We start from the raw sequence: 18,204 nt of genomic DNA, 5'->3' as shown, positions 1-18,204 counted from the left end.
TATGGAAGGGTTGGTATGCAGCTGAGGAGGAGGAGGAGGTGGTTTGACAGTGAGATGACGAGCAACCGCTTTCACAGTGGGGTAAGCAGGGCTGTGTGCAGCTTTCCGGTTGTCCACTATTTTACGCGGTACGAGGTAAAAGGCTTTCATTTTACTTACTGAACAACCGTGTAATTAAACTAGCCGCAATCGGTAAAATAATGGATAAAATACTGCCTCCTCGTTTGCTGGTTAATATCTGTTCCTTAGTTGACACAGAAGGTTTCTTACAGGCTAGTGACCGAATAAGCAATTTATATTTTTTCAACTTTTTAACGACCTTGACAGGCACGGGCAATTTTTTTTTTAAAAAGTTATTAAAAATTTCTGATAAACAATTTATATGTGGTTTCTTCAATTTTTCAATCAACTGCTTTCTCGAGGAATACTGAAGTTTTGATAATAGTTGGATCAATTCCTTGTATTTATAAACTAAGGGCTTCTTCATTATAAATGTAATATCTCAGCAGCATCAATCCATTGATCGAATGATCGATCATAACCTGCGTACCTAACTTTATACTGGAGTTTGCCAGAGACTCTGCGTTGTCCCAATACCTTCTCAATATTAAAGGTTTGAGGCAAATGTGTTGGTGTTAATTCTTGTTTATAGAAGCCACCATCAATTTCTTCCCCATTCAGATCTTTTAGAAAGTATAAAGGGATGTGTTGTCTCCGATCAATACGTGTAACTGTAAAGATCTCTCGGGTGTTCTGCTGCTTAAACCCTTTCTTAAACTTGGAAATGCGATCAGATAGCGTGATGCGTACTGTATCACCAACACTCAATCGTGGAATGACAGCTCTCTTTGTTTTGCTCGGGCTTTTATACATTAAATCAAATTGTTTGGCGTGTTCCCTGGGCGATGATAGAGCGTGCACCTCCGCAGGTGTCTTCCCCTTCAATCCTCTGTGTGGGGTTAAATTATATGTTTTCACAATATCTGGTAGAGCCTGCATGTATTTTAAAGTGTTGCGCGCCGTCATAAACTTGTAAAGTTTACCTTTTAAAGTACGTATGAACCGCTCAGCGATTGAAGCTTTAGTCTCCTGAGAAAATACACTATATAACCGTACTTTCCTTGCTGCCAGCATTTTTTTCATAGTGGCGTTATAAAATTCTCCACCTCGATCAGAATTAATTTTGCGCACTCCTTGAGAATGAGGTGAATCTAGAATTAAAGCTAGAGCATTCGTGGTGCTTTTCCCATCCTTAGCGCGTAAGGGTACTACTTGGGCGTACCTGGAGAAAATATCTACGCATACGAGTAAATATTTCACTCCATCATTATGTTTGTCCAATAAACTCATCTCGGCCAAGTCTATAGCTTGAAATAGTCGTGGTTTAGGGCTTAACACCCGACGCCGAGGGAATTTATGTGGTTGTAAATAATGCAACGTATAGGAGTCAGAGCTTTTCAGATAGTCCTTTACATCGGCTAGAGTTATACTAGAGTTAATTAATTTGGCGGCCTTATACAATCTCTGTACCCCTCCAAGCCCTCCGCTAGATGATGGGTCGTTATATACTCGTTCCAGTACATCTTTCTTGCTCACCATTGGTAAACTATCTCATAGGGCGGTTCGTGAACAATATTACCGCGTAATGTTATCGTAGATGGAGTGTTCGAGCCCAGATCTACTAGCAAATAGCCATAGGACTGGCTAATAACTTGCTTATATAACTCTACAAATTTCTTTGAATCCACTTTCCCAAATATTTGTCGTCCGAGTGTTTCAATTTGCGACAGATCTCGTGATTTAACCAATATGAAATGAGAAGCATTTAAACTAATATTCCTAGAATATTTACCAGGAAAAAATATATTTTGTGTAATCAATATGACGGAAACCGTGAAATGTCTGCCCCTAGTAAACATGTCTGATACGATTTTTGAATTCGCAGACTCTGTAAAAAGGTCATCGTAGATTACTAAGATATGCGAGTCATTATCTACTCGCTCTTCCACAGGATCAATAATGGTTGAATGCTCGATCAGCTTCCCTTTAATTTGTGGATCTGATCGTAATTCAGAGTAACCTCCTCCGCATATGATTATTGAGGAGAACTTGTGTTGATACTTCCTTACAAGTTTACTGCACAAGTAGGATTTTCCGCTGTTTGAATAACCAGCAATAATAACACGAGATGGTTCTCTGAAAATATCTAGATGTTCCGCATGGATTATATCATAGGAACTGTCCATGATTAATGCTTCGTTAAGACTGCTAAAAACTAAGGAACTGAGGTGGTATTTATACAAACATAGTCATTTACAGGTGTTTATTCACATATTTTATGTACAGCAACAACATTTTTAAACTAAACATAGTTCTTACAGTTCACAAACAATGATATTAAACAGCATAGTTCTTACAGTTCACAAACAATAATATTAAACATCATATTTTTTTTTTTAAACTAATCATAGTTCTTACAGTTCACAAACGATAATATTAAACATCCTATTCATTTAGTATACAAAGTTCTAGTCATATTGGCATCCATCTTAATACTACCTAACAATTGTACAACATAAAATCTAGCGAGGGTTGAATAGTTTCTGAGCTGTAGCATCGCGTTTGCTCCAGGGATGGAATATTGGGTAGAGTCTCGGTGCTTGCTCTACTTCCTCCTCCTCCTCCGTATTCACTTCTTCCATCTCCTCATCCTCCTCCTCTCCCACTTCTACATCCATCTCATCATCATCATTGTTATTGGGAATATCAGGATGACCATACGCTAGGGACTGTGTGGGGCTTAAAATGTAGCGTTTATCGTCAAATGCTGACAATCCTCTGCAGGTGCTGCGACATGTACAAATCTTTCCTTGCACGTTGCGTATAGATCTCGACACATACCTGATTGAAGTGTTTGTTTCAAGAGTGTGTTGAAATGAGTCATGTGAGAGTTTCTCTTGTAGATGGTATGGTACGCCCTTACACTTACAAGTGTGCTCCCCATCATGTGTGGTGAACGAATATGTTTTAGGTCTGAGAGCAATTAACTGGTTAATAATCTTAGAGCCTATTTCAGACTTGAGCAATCCTAGTTCACCTTCTCGCGCTTTAGAGTAGGATGGATGTGTGTCATTAAAATTACTAAAATCCATACAGTCGAAGAGAGGAGACTTATTCAACTCTTCAAACACATCCTGACAGTCCAGTTTAATGATGAAAGAGTCCGTGTCTGTATATAACAGACTCGCTTTATCCCCATACGCAGGTTTGACAACATCATACCAGAACTCATAGAGTCGCCTCTTAGCAATTTGAAGTATATGATAGCCCAGATACGTAGGAGTGTTGACTAGGAGAGACTTCTGCTTGATAGTACATATTACACGATCCTTACTTAACAAAAGACTCCGCTTGAAGAATGGGTTTCGAGCATGTTTCAGGAAATGACTACGATATGTGACCAAATAGTGCTTGTTCCCATATTTAGATACATCTGTGAGACTCTTTCCATATATAGAGTTTGATACGAGTTTGAAAGCCTTTTTTTTTATCGCGCATTTGGTACTGGCACGTTCACGAACATTGGTTTCAATGAAGTCTTTAAGGTAACTCTCCTGCTCGAATTCGTAGATGTCATGAACTTTAGCTACTTCTAATCCAATGCGCATGAGTAACTGTAACAAGTCCAGACTAACGAGGTAGTCTTTCTGAGGAAGATGAGAAGCAATTAATTTAGTGTTGTTTTTAGGCAGCCCACGACTTTCTTCTGTAAGAATATTCTTACTGTAGGGTGAAATGTGTTCCTCAGTAATGCATGTATGTGAAAGAACAAGGGGCAGTTCATCTGTATACCTAGCTACCTCAGGTCGGACCTGGAGTGTATCACACAACACCCAATACCCCTTGGACCCGTCACATGGGATATTCTCCAAACCTTGCTCCAGCAGTACGTCACGCTCATCATGTGTCAGTTTCCGGATCCCACCCCGAGGGAGTAGTTCAGTCATACACGCCCCGTAAAGACTATTAAAGTCTAAGTAGATGATGTAGCTACTATCTTCCCCTAGATCTAAGCCTGTGTGCCTGTTCTCCACATTCGTGTACTGTCTCGTTACACTGGTGAACCCACCTCGGAGATTCCGACGAAGTAAATCATATAACATTGGGTCTGACACAACATCAAGTTGAACTTTCGATTTAAGCAAGAACGCATCCCAAGCAAATGAGGGTAAAGAAATGTAGTGTGAAATGTCTAATTTGTAGAGAGCAAGCATGGTATCTCGCCAGACTGTGAACACATCGGCTAGCAATCCTGTGTCCACTTTGAGGTAAAGGAGCAGATACTCCCCTATGTTACGACATTTAGCCAAATCAAAAATTTCTAAGGCTTGTTTATAATCTGTTTCTGACAACTCTTCATCTTTTAGTGTATTGTAAAACTTATCACGAGAAGGGAGTTGTGGTTCATCTAACACACTAATAGAGGATAAATAATCATAGCAGAATGATTGTTTGCCCTTCAGCAGTTTTGAGATGGCTGCTTTATTTACCCCTTTTATCATAGCCAAAGTGAATGTGGTAGGTTTCCCACTATCAATATGATCCTTGGCTATTCTTCCTAGCGAGCCGTTGAGAAGGGCTAAACTATCCAAAAATCTTAAGTTGTTCACATCAACTTTCATAAATTTAAATCCATCCTTGGCTAATATATCTATTTCACTTCCTGGTCTATCTCTCATCTCGTTTAGGATTACTCCTAAATCATAGGAAGCGTTGTGTGAAAATGTGTATAGGAACTTGTATGAATTTACACACTGCAAATTACATCTATCACAGTAAGCTGCTTGATAATTGTGGAATCTTACTGTGTGGTCGTGATGACGGACTTTGATTACATCTCCGTTAAAAGGTACATCACAGAGTTCACAGGTTGTTTTTGTCTCAAATAGTGCCTGCTGTTGCTGGGACATGTGAAGTTCATAGGATACTAGCCCCTTCTTGATTCTAGCCCATGACGCTTCTAGCGTGGTTACAAAGTGATTAGCCGCATCTTTACCCAAATAAGTATCTTTCTCAACAATATTCTTCTGTCTGTCAATGATGATGTACGCATACGCCACTGCATTGTGACGTGTTTCTATCATTCCCTTAGGGTTCGAGCGGTCTAGCATGCACTCAAAGTCATAAAAGCACATGTGACTAGGACCATAACCCCGTCCATAGTTACGAAAAGTAATCTTCCTCTCTGGTGGGTAGAATTTGAGAGTCTGATGTACTTTGCATGTACTTTCATGACTCTGCATGCTATCTGCTGGGAGTGATATCAAACAACAATGACAGAAGCTGTGATGACTTGGGATGTGCTCTGGATTGCTGCTCATATTACGTACATATTGGTTAAAATTCTTAATTAATACTAAGTGTTGAGCTTCCAACATCAGCAATGGTATGACATCTGTATATCCTCCTCTTCCTTTCCTAGCTAGTGTAATGTAGTGTCGTTGTTGTCGTCTAGCATTTTCATCTCTTTCTAGCGAATAGATGAATATACTGACTTTATTCATTTTCTCTACCTTGTGAATATCCTCAAACGTCACTGCAGAATTGACATCTGCTGGCCATTTCATGTGTCTGAGACACCAACTAGCATTCACAGATCTAGCGCGAATATTACCTAGTCGCATTCCCTTAGCTAAACATTTATAAGCTGCAACACACTGCATAAGGCAAATATCTGCCTCTCCCTCTGGATTGAAAACCAACTGCTTTCCACGCAAGCCTTCAGGATAGTCTACATGCGAGCCTAATCTTATCGGATGTTCAATCTGACCACAGTTAATGTAAAACCCAGTGAGCCGCTCAACCAAGACATTGGACCCTTCCTTCGCTTCCAGATACTGGGATATTTTCTCTGTCAATTCATCAGCCCAAAAATCAATAAGACTTTCTACTTCCTCTAGAGTAATTCTTTGCCCCTCACCTCGTATGGGAAAGCCATCGTTATTTATAGGATCCAATAGATTATCCTCACCGTCTTGTTGTACATTTAAATTTCGCACAATTAGAGTGATGTCTGGGTAAATTAGGAGGAATGGGTGTCGTGGAGAGAAGAGGGATCGAACCTCATTAATGAAAAAATCCCTGTATGTTCTCAGATAGAGTCCTGGTGAGGTGTTAACATGTTCTGGTATGGAGAATGAAAGCCGGACATAGCTGCCGTTATAGTTATCAATTCGATCCAGCAGCTGAGGTAGAATTTCTAGGGCAGGTGGAGGAGAGGGGGAAAGAGGTGGCGGGGGTGATGGGATGGGGCTGGGAGGGGTGGGGGGTGGTGATAACCCTCCCCCTCCGAGATGAATGGGTGAGACCGCTGGCTCAGCTACTACGCCAGACGGTGCTAACAAGTCAGAATTGACAGACGCTGGCGGGTCAAGGTCAGGGTCTGCTGAGCTGTCGTCTGAGTCACTGTCTGAGATGAAAATGGTACGATTCTCACCACTGCGGCTGCTGCTGCTGATGCTGCTGCTGCTGTTGCTGTCATAGCTGTCGCTGTTTGATTGGGGTATGGGGTTGAGGGAGGAACGGGGGGTTGAGTGGGCGGGTGAACGAGTCCTCCTCCCCTCCCTGTGAGAGCCGGAAGTGGCTACTGCCCGCCCTGCTGTGTCACTCTCACTGCCACTGCTGCTGCAGCTGTCGCTGGATGCCATATCTATGCACAGCGGTGTGTCGTCTGTAAAAAAAAGAAAACATATTATCTCGAGAAAGAATGAACCATATATATATCTCTAGAAAGAATGAAAGCGTATATATTATGAGGTATGGGAACAGACTTGTGTGGATAAATATGTTTAGGAAATAGACTGAAATCAGACAGTAATAATAACTTACTTATGTCCTGGTGAAGGGGTTGAGCAGGTGAGTGGGTATGAATTCGTAACATCGTGTTAACAGGGGGCGATACGTTCTCGTAGCCCCCCATCTGTCGGGGTGGCTGACCTTGATGAAGGGGCGGGGGGTGGCCGCGAGTGAGATGAGCACTCCTTAGCTCAGTGTGTGAGGAATGGGGTATAGGCTCGATGACGTCGCTCTGTTCCCTCCGTCGATTGAGGTATGGATTATAACCTGAAATGGAACAAATGATATTCAGTACGGGTGAATGGGGAAAAATATGTTTATTATTATGCATGTGTGTTCGCTTGCAAGTGGATGAAATACAGATACGAGAAGTATATTTTTATATGCTACCTACGTTTATGTGAAGTTTCATTCCGACGATGACCTCCTCGCGGGGCGGGTGAGCAATAAGGACACTTCACGGTTTTGTAAACTGAAATTGGAAAGAACATATTTAACTGTGTGGAATGTAATAGACCGAATGAGTTAATATTCTCACACTATAGTAGTTTACACGCGATATTTCACCTGTGGATGCCATAAAATGAACTGTGGAATATTAAATATGAATAACACTCACGGTTATAACAGAAAATCTGCTGACATCGCTTGCATTTGATGTCGTAATGTCCTAGGGGCGGTTTTTCACAGCTAGCGCATTGCAGTCGACACAGTTGATTCGGTGATGGAATATAAAACACTCCGCATTTCATGCATGCTGTAGAGCTTCGCCTTTCCATGACATGGAGCTGTATGACGCGTGTGTAGCGGATGAAGTCTCGCAGGGAACTGGCGGCGGCGTTTGTGTGTGAGGGGAGTGAAATGCCCCGGGACAAATGAGAAGTGATTGATGGCTGACAGGTGTGGGTCTGTCGTAAGTACCTCGCGCCTCCTTACCGGAATCCACAGTGTAAGGGGAGTCGTCGTGGGACTAACACCAACACTCTGAAGACAACGAAAACCTTTTAGACAAAATGGCCTCCACTTCTGCAGGAGAGTGCCCTCTCGCTCTCTCACCCCTCAACACGTGCGACTTCCTGTAGGGGGGAAGCTAATGGACCTCCCCGGCCTAAAATCTCAGGTATGGGGGTTCTCCTCTCCCTCCCCCCTCCCCAAACATCCTCTACTCACGATCATCAAACTATTATCATTAAGTCTATGACAATCTCCTTCCTCATATTACACTCTTATCCTTGTATTTTCATACGTCTTCCCTGAAATTCCCTTTGTGTCTAGAGCGATGCGGTACACCTGCTCACCCGCCACTCAGGGCTGCCTCCGACACGCGCCAAACTTCCGGGAAATTCCCCAAAAACCCTGTGTGACGACGACGACGCGCTGTGACTACGACGTCGCGCGCCACCTGGCACCCAACAACATGACCTCCCCTCTTTCCGGACAACATACCCAAACACAACACCCTCACACGCGTCCGAAACACACCAAAACTTCCCCGAAAATCCCCCAAAACCCTGTGTGACGACGACGACGCGCTGCGACTACGACGTCGCGCCTCACCTGCTCAGATGGCACTCAAGAGTGCCACCTGGGGCAGCTGGTGCGCGTCGCCGTAGTTGTACTTTACACTACTCAGCTTGGTGGCTACATCCACACTACAAGACTGCCTGGATTGTACACTCACACTTCAGGGCGGCCTGGTGGTTATACTCACTCTGCATGGCAGACTGGTGGCTATAATCACATTTCAGGGCTGCCTGGTGGCTACACACACACTACAGGGCTGCCTGGTGGGTGCACTCACACTATAAGGGTGCCAGATAGTTACACTCACACTACAGGCTGCCTGCTTGTTTCAATCACAGTACTGAGATGACTGGTGGCTACACTTACTCTATAGGGCTGCCTGGTGGCTATAATCGCAGTACAGTAATAAATAACTTGTTTGCACTATTCCAATAACTTGTATACACTCTTCCAACAACTTGGTACACTTCCAATAACTTGTGTACACATTCCAATATTTCCGTGGTGAACAGTTTCCGTGGTGTAGTGGTAAGACACTCGCCTGGCGTTCCGCGAGCGCTATGTCATGGGTTCGTATCCTGGCCGGGGAGGATTTACTGGGCGCAATTCCTTAACTGTAGCCTCTGTTTAACGCAACAGTAAAATGTGTACTTGGATGAAAAAACGATTCTTCGCGGCAGGGGATCGTATTAGAGGGACCATAGGATTAAGGACTTGCCCGAAACGCTGTGCGTACTAGTGGCTGTACAAGAATGTAACAACTCTTGTATATATCTAAAAAAAAAAAAAAAAAACTTTTGTACACTCGCCAATAACGTTTGAAAATTTCCCAATAACGTTTGAATATTCCCCAATAACGTTTGAATATTCCCTAATAACGTTTGAATATTCGCCAATAACTTGTGTCACTATTACAATAATATGTGTACACTCTTTCAATATCTTGTGTGAACTCTTCATATAACTTTTGAATACTCTGCCAATAACTTGTGTACAATCTGTCAATAACTTGTGTAAACTGTCCTAATAAGTGTTGTACACTTCTCCAACAACTTACAGCTCTCAGACTCTTGACTTGGTAAGAAGAACTATTGATTGCTTCAAGAGTTCCTCGAACGAGTACATCACCCTGCAGCACGTGCCCAACGACACGCGCCATATTTGGGAAATTGAGACCCTGACGGACGAATGTCGATATAAGGTTAGTCCAATTTGTTGGTGTGTAATATAATGTGTAGGTTTTGTCCATGTTAAGTGTTAGTAATATATGTTGGTGAGTCTGTAATATAATGTGTAGGTTCAGTCCATGTGGAAGGTTAGTCTAATATGTCGTTGAATCTGTAATATAATGTGTAGGTTCCGTCATGTAAAGTGTTAATCCAATATGCTGGTGAGCCTATAATATAATGTCTAAGTTCAGTCCATGTAGATCGTAAGTCCAGTATATCGGTGAGTCTGTAAATTAATGTGTAGGTTCAATCCATGTAGATGGTTAGTCTAATATGTTGGTGAGTCTGCATTATAATGTGTAGGCTCAGCCCATGTTGAGTGTTAGTCCAATATATTGGTGAGTCTGTAAAATAATATGAAGGTTCAATCCATGTAGAGTGTTAGTCCAATATGTTGTTAAGTCTGTAGTATAATGTGTAGGTTCAGTTCCTGTTGAGTGTTAGTCCAATTTGTTGGTGAGTCCTTAATATAATGTGTAGGTTCAGTCCATGTTGAGTGTTAGTCTAATTTGTTGGTGGGTCTGTAAAATAATGTATAGGCTCAGTCCATGTGGATGGTTTGTCCAATATGTTGGTGAGTCTGTAATGTAATGTGTAGGTTCAGTCCATATTGAAGGATAGTTTAACGTGGTGTTGAGTCTGTAATAAGGTGTAGGTTCAGTCCATGTAGAAAGTTAGTCCAATATATTGTTGAGTCTGTAATATAATGTGTAGGTTCAGTTTAAGTAGAAGTTTAGTCCAATATGTTGGCGAGTCTGTAATATAGTGTAGGTTCAGTCCATGTAAATGGTTAATCCAAAATGTTGATGAGTCTGTAATATAATGTGAAGGTTCAGTCCATATTGAGTGTTAGTCTAATATGTTGCTGAGTCTGTAATATATAGTGTGTAGGTTCAGTCCATGTTGAGAATTAGTCCGATATGTTGGTGAGTTTGTAATATAAAATACAGGTTCAGTACATGTTGAGGTTAGTCCAATATGTTGTTGTGCTGGTAAGTTAACGTGTTGGTCCAGTGCGTGTCAAGGCAAGATGTGTTGACACATTGTTGACGGGGTATCACCTCAAGAGGACTCCACTGACATTAGAGAAAGCAACTGTTTTTTTTGCATTTAGTGCATTCAGGAAGTAGCAAAGAGACACAACGGTAGTACAAGTAATGCATCAATGTATACAGTAAAGACAACCTTGACAACTGCGAACTCATTGTTGATTTAATGAAATAATATTATGTGACAAAGAAAAGATGAGGTTTTTTCCTCAGATGGGGAGAAGGTATGAGTTGTAGCAGACATACGTGATGCTATGTTAGTCTGGATTAATCCCTTAAACGACGAAACGTTATGTATAAAGGTAACTCTCATCTCACTGTTTCACTGACCTACTAGACAAGTACAAAACAGAAATTGTGTTGGTAACTCCATTTGAGGTGAATGTTGAATATAATTCTCCACGTGAGGGAAATGTTGGCTGTAACTCTCCCAACTGAGTGAATTGTTGACTGTAACTCTCACCTTAAGGGAAAAGTTTGGCTATAACTTTCGACTTGAAGGGAATGTTGTTTATTCTACCACTTGAAAAGGAATGCGGACTATTGCTCTCCACTTAAATGCAATAATCATTGCAACTCTTGTTCCCTTTTTGCAATCACTAAAATGGAATCCCAATACCAAGATAAAGGACACCAAACTCCCCACTGGTCTCCCAAGCATTGTGGAATAGAGTGGAGAGTCTCATGTCGTCCGTCTATCGGCCTGCCGTATCACCTGTCGTGAATCTATTGATCTGAACACCAGCAACTTGAAGTAAATGTGGAACAGGAACACACTCCGGCTGAGTAAGGGTCCTCGGTGCTGTGGTTCTCACCAACACTACAGAACATGGCAGGTCGTCGGGTGCAACGAGAGCAAAGTTGGTTGCAATTTTCAATCTGAGAAGATCATTGGCTTTAGCTCTGCTTATAGGAAATGTTGGCTGTATTTCCCGACTTAGAGGGAATATCTGCTGTATTTCTCCACTTGAGGGGAATGATTGCTGTATTTATCCACTTCAAGGGAATGTTGGCTGCAACTGGCCACTTGAGGGAAATGTTTGCTGTATTTATGCACTTGAGGGGAATGTTTGGTGTATTTTTTCACTTGTCACTTGAAGGAAATATTGGCTGCAACTCTCTACATGAGGAGTGAATGAATGTGGTCTGTAAACATCACTTAAAGTGAATGTAGTCTGTAGCTCCTCATATAAAAGGCATGCTGGCTGCAACTTTCTGGGAATGTGGTTTGGAGCTCGTTACTTAAGAGGAATATTGGCTGCATCTTCCCACATGAGAGGAATACTGGCTACAACTTTCCACTGGAGGGGAACTTTTCACTTACCCGGAATCACTGGTGATGTACACTTACCTTAGGATGCTAGATGAGCATATTTTCCTTTGGGCGCTAAGAGGGCATATTTTCCCTAAGTAACAAAGTAGCATACTTTCCCTTGAGTGCCAAATGAGTATATTTCCCTTAAGCGCTAGGGAAGCATACATCCCTAGAGGTACATACTTCCCTTAGAGAATCATGTTTCTCTTAACTAATTTAATTTAAGTTAATTAATATAACACTTTCAGCCTCCCGGCGAACAAGGAAAAACTAAGCGCAAAGTGCTCTTGGCGTTTCGGGGGATCCAGCGGAAACACTGAAAAGTGTATGCTCTTTTCACTGTTCTGATCTTAATTTTTGATGTACACATTTCATTTTTATACCAATGTGTTCGCAATAGAATGTTCTAGAAAAACATATGTATAAAATGTCATCAAACTGTGATTTAAACCACTACCAATAAAGAAACTACGTCGATCACTAGCCCAAACAGCGACGAGATGTTTCCATTCTTTTCAGGGTTGTCAACTCCACACTTGTCCTACAGCGTTAAATTTAGTATCTTTGAAAACGCAATAAAATTCCCTACACGAACATATGCATATAAATGAAGAATGAGGACCGCAGCCCACCCGCAAGAGTGTGGGAAGTGGGCGAAGTGTTATCTGTTACCTCACATCGGCGATCTACAATAGCCTTACCACGATACAACACAGTGCCGTTCTCCCAAATAGGCTATGTGGCTACTAAAGAAAACGTAAATTTTATGGCAAACATGTTCATACTATCCCCAAGTCGATCAGATAAGATTTGAATTTTATAGAAATATTTGTTCGTCGGACATAAAAATATGTCCAACAATACAATATGGGCAACTTAAAGTGGACCCCGTCGGACACGCTCTTGTGTCCACGTGGGAGGAAAGTTTAATCACTAGATGATCATACTGCCCTCATGCGCTAGAGGAGAATATTTTCCTGTATCTTCACATATAGATGCAAGGTCAAGTGCAGAACTATTGCATTATGTTCCGCTGTAGTTACAGTGACGATAACTGATCTGCGATGTTCTTTGTGTTTATATTTGAATTTTGTATTGTCAGGTCCTGTCACTTGCCGAGTCAGTGTGGATGGAGATGAACAGGTGCTGGGAGAGGCAGCAAATTTCCATGACACAGGTGAGTGAGTTATGAACAGTGTTGTAACAAGTGCTCGGCCAGGCTGCAGGTGTCCATGACACAGGTGTGTTATTGACAGTGTTGTAATCCACTTTCTTGAAATGGGAAATCAGCAGCCAGGAGAGGTGTACTGGAAAACTGGGAAACTTTGTGACATTTTCCAATTTAATAACACTGATGGATCGCATATTTCCCATTGTTACCCAACTGACAGATGATATGTTTTCCATTGATATAAATGTTGTGGTGCGAGCACGTGTGACGGCTGTGTGTTGTCAACAGGACGGACTGGTGAAGGCCTGGCAGCTAACGAAGCCTCGTATCCAGGGCTATGACGTGTTGCTGGTCGACGGAGCAGAGGACATCAATGATGCCGTCTTGGATATCCTCCTCAACCAACACTGTGCGAAGGTCAGTAGGGGAAGAACGGAGAGGAAGAGCAGCAGGGGAGAGACGGAGAGGGTAGAGCCGCAAGGGAGAGAACGGAGAGGGTAGAGCAGCAAGGGAGAGAACGGAGAGGGTAGAGCAACAGGCGAGAGAACGGAGAGGGGTAGAGCAGCAGAGGGAGAGAACGGAGAGGGTAGAGCAGCAGGGGGAGAACGGAGAGGGTAGAGCAGCAAAAAGGGAGAGAACGGAGAGGGTAGAGCAGCGGGTGGAGAACGGAGAGGGTAGAGCAGCAAGCGAGAGAACGGAGATGGTAGAGCAGCAGGCGAGAGAACAGAGAGGGTAGAGCAGCAGGGGGGAGAGAACAGAGAGGGTAGAGCAGCAGGGGGGAGAGAACAGAGAGGGTAGAGCAGCAGGCGAGAGAACGGAGAGGGTAGAGCAGCAGGCGAGAGAACGGAGAGGGTAGAGCAGCAGGGGAGAGATCTAAGAGGGTCGAGCATCATGGGAGAGAACAGTGAATAGCGGCAGGAGAGATAAGGGAGAGGAAAGAACAGCAGGGAAGACAAGGGAATGGGTAGAGCAGCTGGGGAGAGAAGGGAGATGAGTGAGGGACCTGGTGAGAAAAGAGAGAATGGAAGAGGACTGGAGGAGAGAGGAGGGATGCGGGTGAGAGTGAAAGAAGGATGGCAGACAAGTCAGGGGTCAGGGCATTGAACGACGACGCTGTAGAGAGAAGGAAAACAGCTGGAGAACTGCTGAGAAGGGTGGACAGAGGGCAGGCGAGTTATATTTAGATCGGAGAGATTGTCGAGTGAGAGGTCTGAGGAGGCATGCCGGAGAGGAGACATGATGCTGGCTTCCAATTTTCATACACTTTCTAACACCCTCTTTCGTGACGCTGGCTGCGCACTACCCTAAACTCTCCTACGTGATGCTAACTCCCCATTACCCTAAACTCTCCTACGTGATGCTGGCTGCCCACTATCCTACACTTTCCTACGTGATACTGGCTGCCCACTACCCTAAACTCTCCTACGTGATGCTGGCTGCCTACTACCCTACACTCCTCTACCTGATGCTGCCTGCCCACTACCCTACACTCTCCTACGTGATGCTCGCTGCCCAGTGCCCTATAATCTCCTACGTGATGCTGGCTGCCCAGTGCCCTACACTCTCCTACGTGATGCTAGCTGCCCACTATCCTACATTCTCACACAGCACCCTCTACGTAGTGCTGGCTGTCATCTATTATAAACTCCTTCACCCTTCCATTATATTGTGCTGGCTTTCATCTACCCTATACTCCGTTACTCTTCCGTTGTGTTGTGCTGGTTTTCATCTACCCTATACTCCGTCACCCTTCCTTTATGTTGTGCTGGCTTTCATCTACCCTATACTCCGTCACCCTTCCTTTACGTGGTGCTGGCTGTCATCTATTGTATACTCCTTAGCCCTTGTATTAGATGGTGCTGGCTGTCATCTGCCTTATAATCAGTCGCCCATCCTTTACATGGTGCTGGCTGTCATCTACTCTATACTTCACCACTATTAAATTCTGTGATGTTGGCTGTCATCTACTCTATACTCCGTCACCCAACGTTGACGGGGTGCTGGCAATCATCTACTTTCTTTACTTCTTTACGTCACCCTTCTTTTATGGTGTGCTGGATGTCATCTACTGTATACTCCTTAACCCTTTTATTTGGTGGTGCTGACTGTCATCTACCCTGTACTCCGTCACCCTTCCTTGACGTATTGCTAACTGTCATCTATGCTATACTCCATTACCCTTCCTTGACGTGGTGCTTGCTGTCATCAACATTATATTCCGTCACCCTTCCAACATGGTGCTGGCTGTCACCTATCCTACACACCGTCACCCTTCCTTGACGTGGCGATGGCAGTCTTCTACCCTATACTCCTTTAAACTTCCATAACGTGGTGCTGGCTGACATTTACCCTATGCTCCGTTGCCCTTTCTTGACGTGGTGCTGCCTGTCATCTATCCTATAATCCGCCACCCTTCCTTGACATGTTGCAGGCTGTCGTCAACCTTACACTTAGTCACCCTTCGTTTACGTGGTGTTGGCTGTCATGTACCTTATACTCCGTTACCCTTCCTTTACGTTGTGGTAGCTATCATTTACCCTATACTCCATCATTATTCCTTTACATGGTTTTGGCTGACATCTACCCTATACTCCATCACCCTTCCTTTCTGTGGTGCATGCTGTCATCTACCCTATACTCTGCCACTCTTCCTTGACGTGGTGTTGGTAATCATCTCCCCTGTTCTCCGGCACCCTTCCTTTACGTGGAGCTCCTGTCATTTAACATATGCTCTGTCACCTTTCCTTGATGTGGTGCCGGCTGTCATCTAACCTTTTCACCGTCATCCTTCCTTTAACCGGTGCTGGATGTCATCTACCATGTAAGCTATCACCCTTCCTTGAAGTGGTGCTGACTGTCAATCTACCCTATTCTTCATAACCCTTCCTTTATGTGGTGTAGGATCTCATCTTCCCTATACTCCGTCACCCTTCCTTGAAGTGGAGCTGTCTGTCATCTACTTTATAATCCATCACCCTTCCATGTCGTGGTGCTGGCTGTCGACTACCATACACTCTGTCACCCTTCGTTTACGCTGTGCTGACTGTCATTTACCCTACACTCCATCACCTTTGCATGACGTGGTGTTGGCTGTCATCTACTCTTTACTCCGTCACCCTTCCATGATGTGGTGCTGGCTGTCATATACCCTATTCTCCATGACCCTTCCTTGCCTTAGTGTCGGCTGCCAACTACCCTATTCTCTATCACCCTTCCTTTAGGCGGTGCTTCCTGTCATCTACCATATACTCTGTCACCTTTCCTTTATGTGGTGCTGACTGTCAACTACCCTATACACCGTCACCCTTTCTTGAAGTGGTGCAGACTATTATCTACCCTAAAATACGTAACCCTTCCTTTATGTGGTGTTTGCTCTAATCCACCCAATACTCTATCACCCTTCCTTAACGGGTGCTGGTTGTATTCTACCCTATACTCCGTCACCCTTCCTTGTCGTGGAGCTGGCTGTCATCTACCCTATATTCCATCACCCTTCTATGATGTGGTGCTAGCTGTCATCTACCCTATACTCCATCACCCTTCTATGATGTGGTGCTGGCTGTCATCTACCCTATACTCCATCACCCTTCTATGATGTGGTGCTGGCTGTCATCTACCCTATACTCCATCACCCTTCTATGACGCGGTGCTGGCTGTCATCTGCCCTATACTCCGTCACCCTTCATTTACTTGGTACTGGGTGATATTTCATATATATCTATTGTGCGCAGATTTTCATCTGGTGACAGTTGTCATTGAATTGTGTTGTTGTTTATGTTTCAGGTGTTTGTGGGAGACTCTTGCCAACAGCTGCGCTTCTTCGGAGGGACAGTCAGCGCCCTGGATAAGGTGACAGCCACTCACAAGTTTTCCCTCAGCCAGTCCTTCAGGTTCGGACCGGAGGTGTCATATGTAGCACAATGTGCTCTGGAGGCTCGCCTATTGGTTCCCCACCGGACTGTCGTCGGAGCAAGAAAAAAAAGACTCATTTGTCCATGCTCCAGATCCTAAACTTTTTGACCCAAGCTCAAAACTCAAAAGGGCTTATATAGCTATGACAAATACGGAACTTTATAGAATAGCCACGAAGATATGTGAGGATAAAGAGTACATTGCAGCATCCATGACATTTGCTGGTGGATTGAGTAAGTATGGATATGACGATGTTATGGACATATTTAATTTAAATCAAATTCAGGAGGGTCTTGCCACAAGAGAATCAGCAAATATTCAGAATCCATTAGTGGCCAAATTCGAAACCATAGCCGACCTTACGAACTTTGCTAAAACGTGTGAAGACCGGGAGCTACTTTCCAAAATTAATATGTTCCATTACAGTGGGAGTAGGACACCCTATCACGTGACTCTGCTTACTCAGAGGTGCAACACAGAGGCATCCGAGGCAGATATATGCTTCAGTACCGTTCACATGGCCAAAGGACTTGAATGGGACTGGGTTATATTGACAGATGGCATTATTAACCCATTATTCAACTTACAAGACTTATATGCATATAATGATGAAATGTTGAGGCAGGCGTATGTGTCCTCGACACGAGCCAAGAAGTTCTTAACCATCAACAATGCGGTTCTCTATGCCCTCCTTTCCGCCCATGACGAGCTGGACGTGTTAATAGCGAGGAAGAGCGTCCAGGAGAGCGTTGTGTGTCTGTGGTGCCACGCCCCCGTCACCCCCTCGCCCTCCCCGCTCATAATTAAGGTACCCTCGCAATCACTTTTTTAATAAACTCTTGTCATGATTTTTGTTCAAAGGTATTATATATATTAAGTGGTAATTTTGTGTAATATATAATTGCCGGACTTGAAAATAGTAATGATACATGACATATTATATTTCTTATATAGGAGAAAGATGTCACATAATCTTGAATATACTTAATTTTGTATATAATTTTTAGGCACTGTCATACTACATATCTGATAAAGGTTACCGGTTTCCCGGAGGATATATGTGCGACGGGTGTGCAACAAACGCAGTAGTCACAAGCCTCACCAGGTGAGAAACAATTTGTTAGTGGTGCTGTGAGTTGTTAGTGGTGC

The 18,204-nt window shown here is 43.5% G+C and overlaps 1 protein-coding gene across 1 annotated transcript in view; it reads left to right on the top strand.

Annotated features, from left to right (window-relative positions):
- LOC138361466 (F-box DNA helicase 1-like) overlaps nucleotides 1–18,204 on the top strand; it is a 54,443-nt gene that overhangs the window by 33,180 nt on the left and 3,059 nt on the right. Inside the window, exons 8-13 of the mRNA XM_069320797.1 lie at nucleotides 9,439–9,580; nucleotides 13,075–13,149; nucleotides 13,432–13,560; nucleotides 16,927–17,033; nucleotides 17,221–17,863; nucleotides 18,063–18,160. Of these exons, the coding sequence (XP_069176898.1) occupies nucleotides 9,439–9,580; nucleotides 13,075–13,149; nucleotides 13,432–13,560; nucleotides 16,927–17,033; nucleotides 17,221–17,863; nucleotides 18,063–18,160 (1,194 nt within the window). The remainder of the gene's footprint in view (nucleotides 1–9,438; nucleotides 9,581–13,074; nucleotides 13,150–13,431; nucleotides 13,561–16,926; nucleotides 17,034–17,220; nucleotides 17,864–18,062; nucleotides 18,161–18,204) is intronic.

Source organism: Procambarus clarkii, chromosome 8 (genome assembly GCF_040958095.1).
Source record: "Procambarus clarkii isolate CNS0578487 chromosome 8, FALCON_Pclarkii_2.0, whole genome shotgun sequence".
In the NCBI taxonomy this organism is placed as follows: Eukaryota; Metazoa; Arthropoda; class Malacostraca; order Decapoda; family Cambaridae; genus Procambarus; species Procambarus clarkii.
This window is presented reverse-complemented; position numbering and strand designations above follow the sequence as displayed.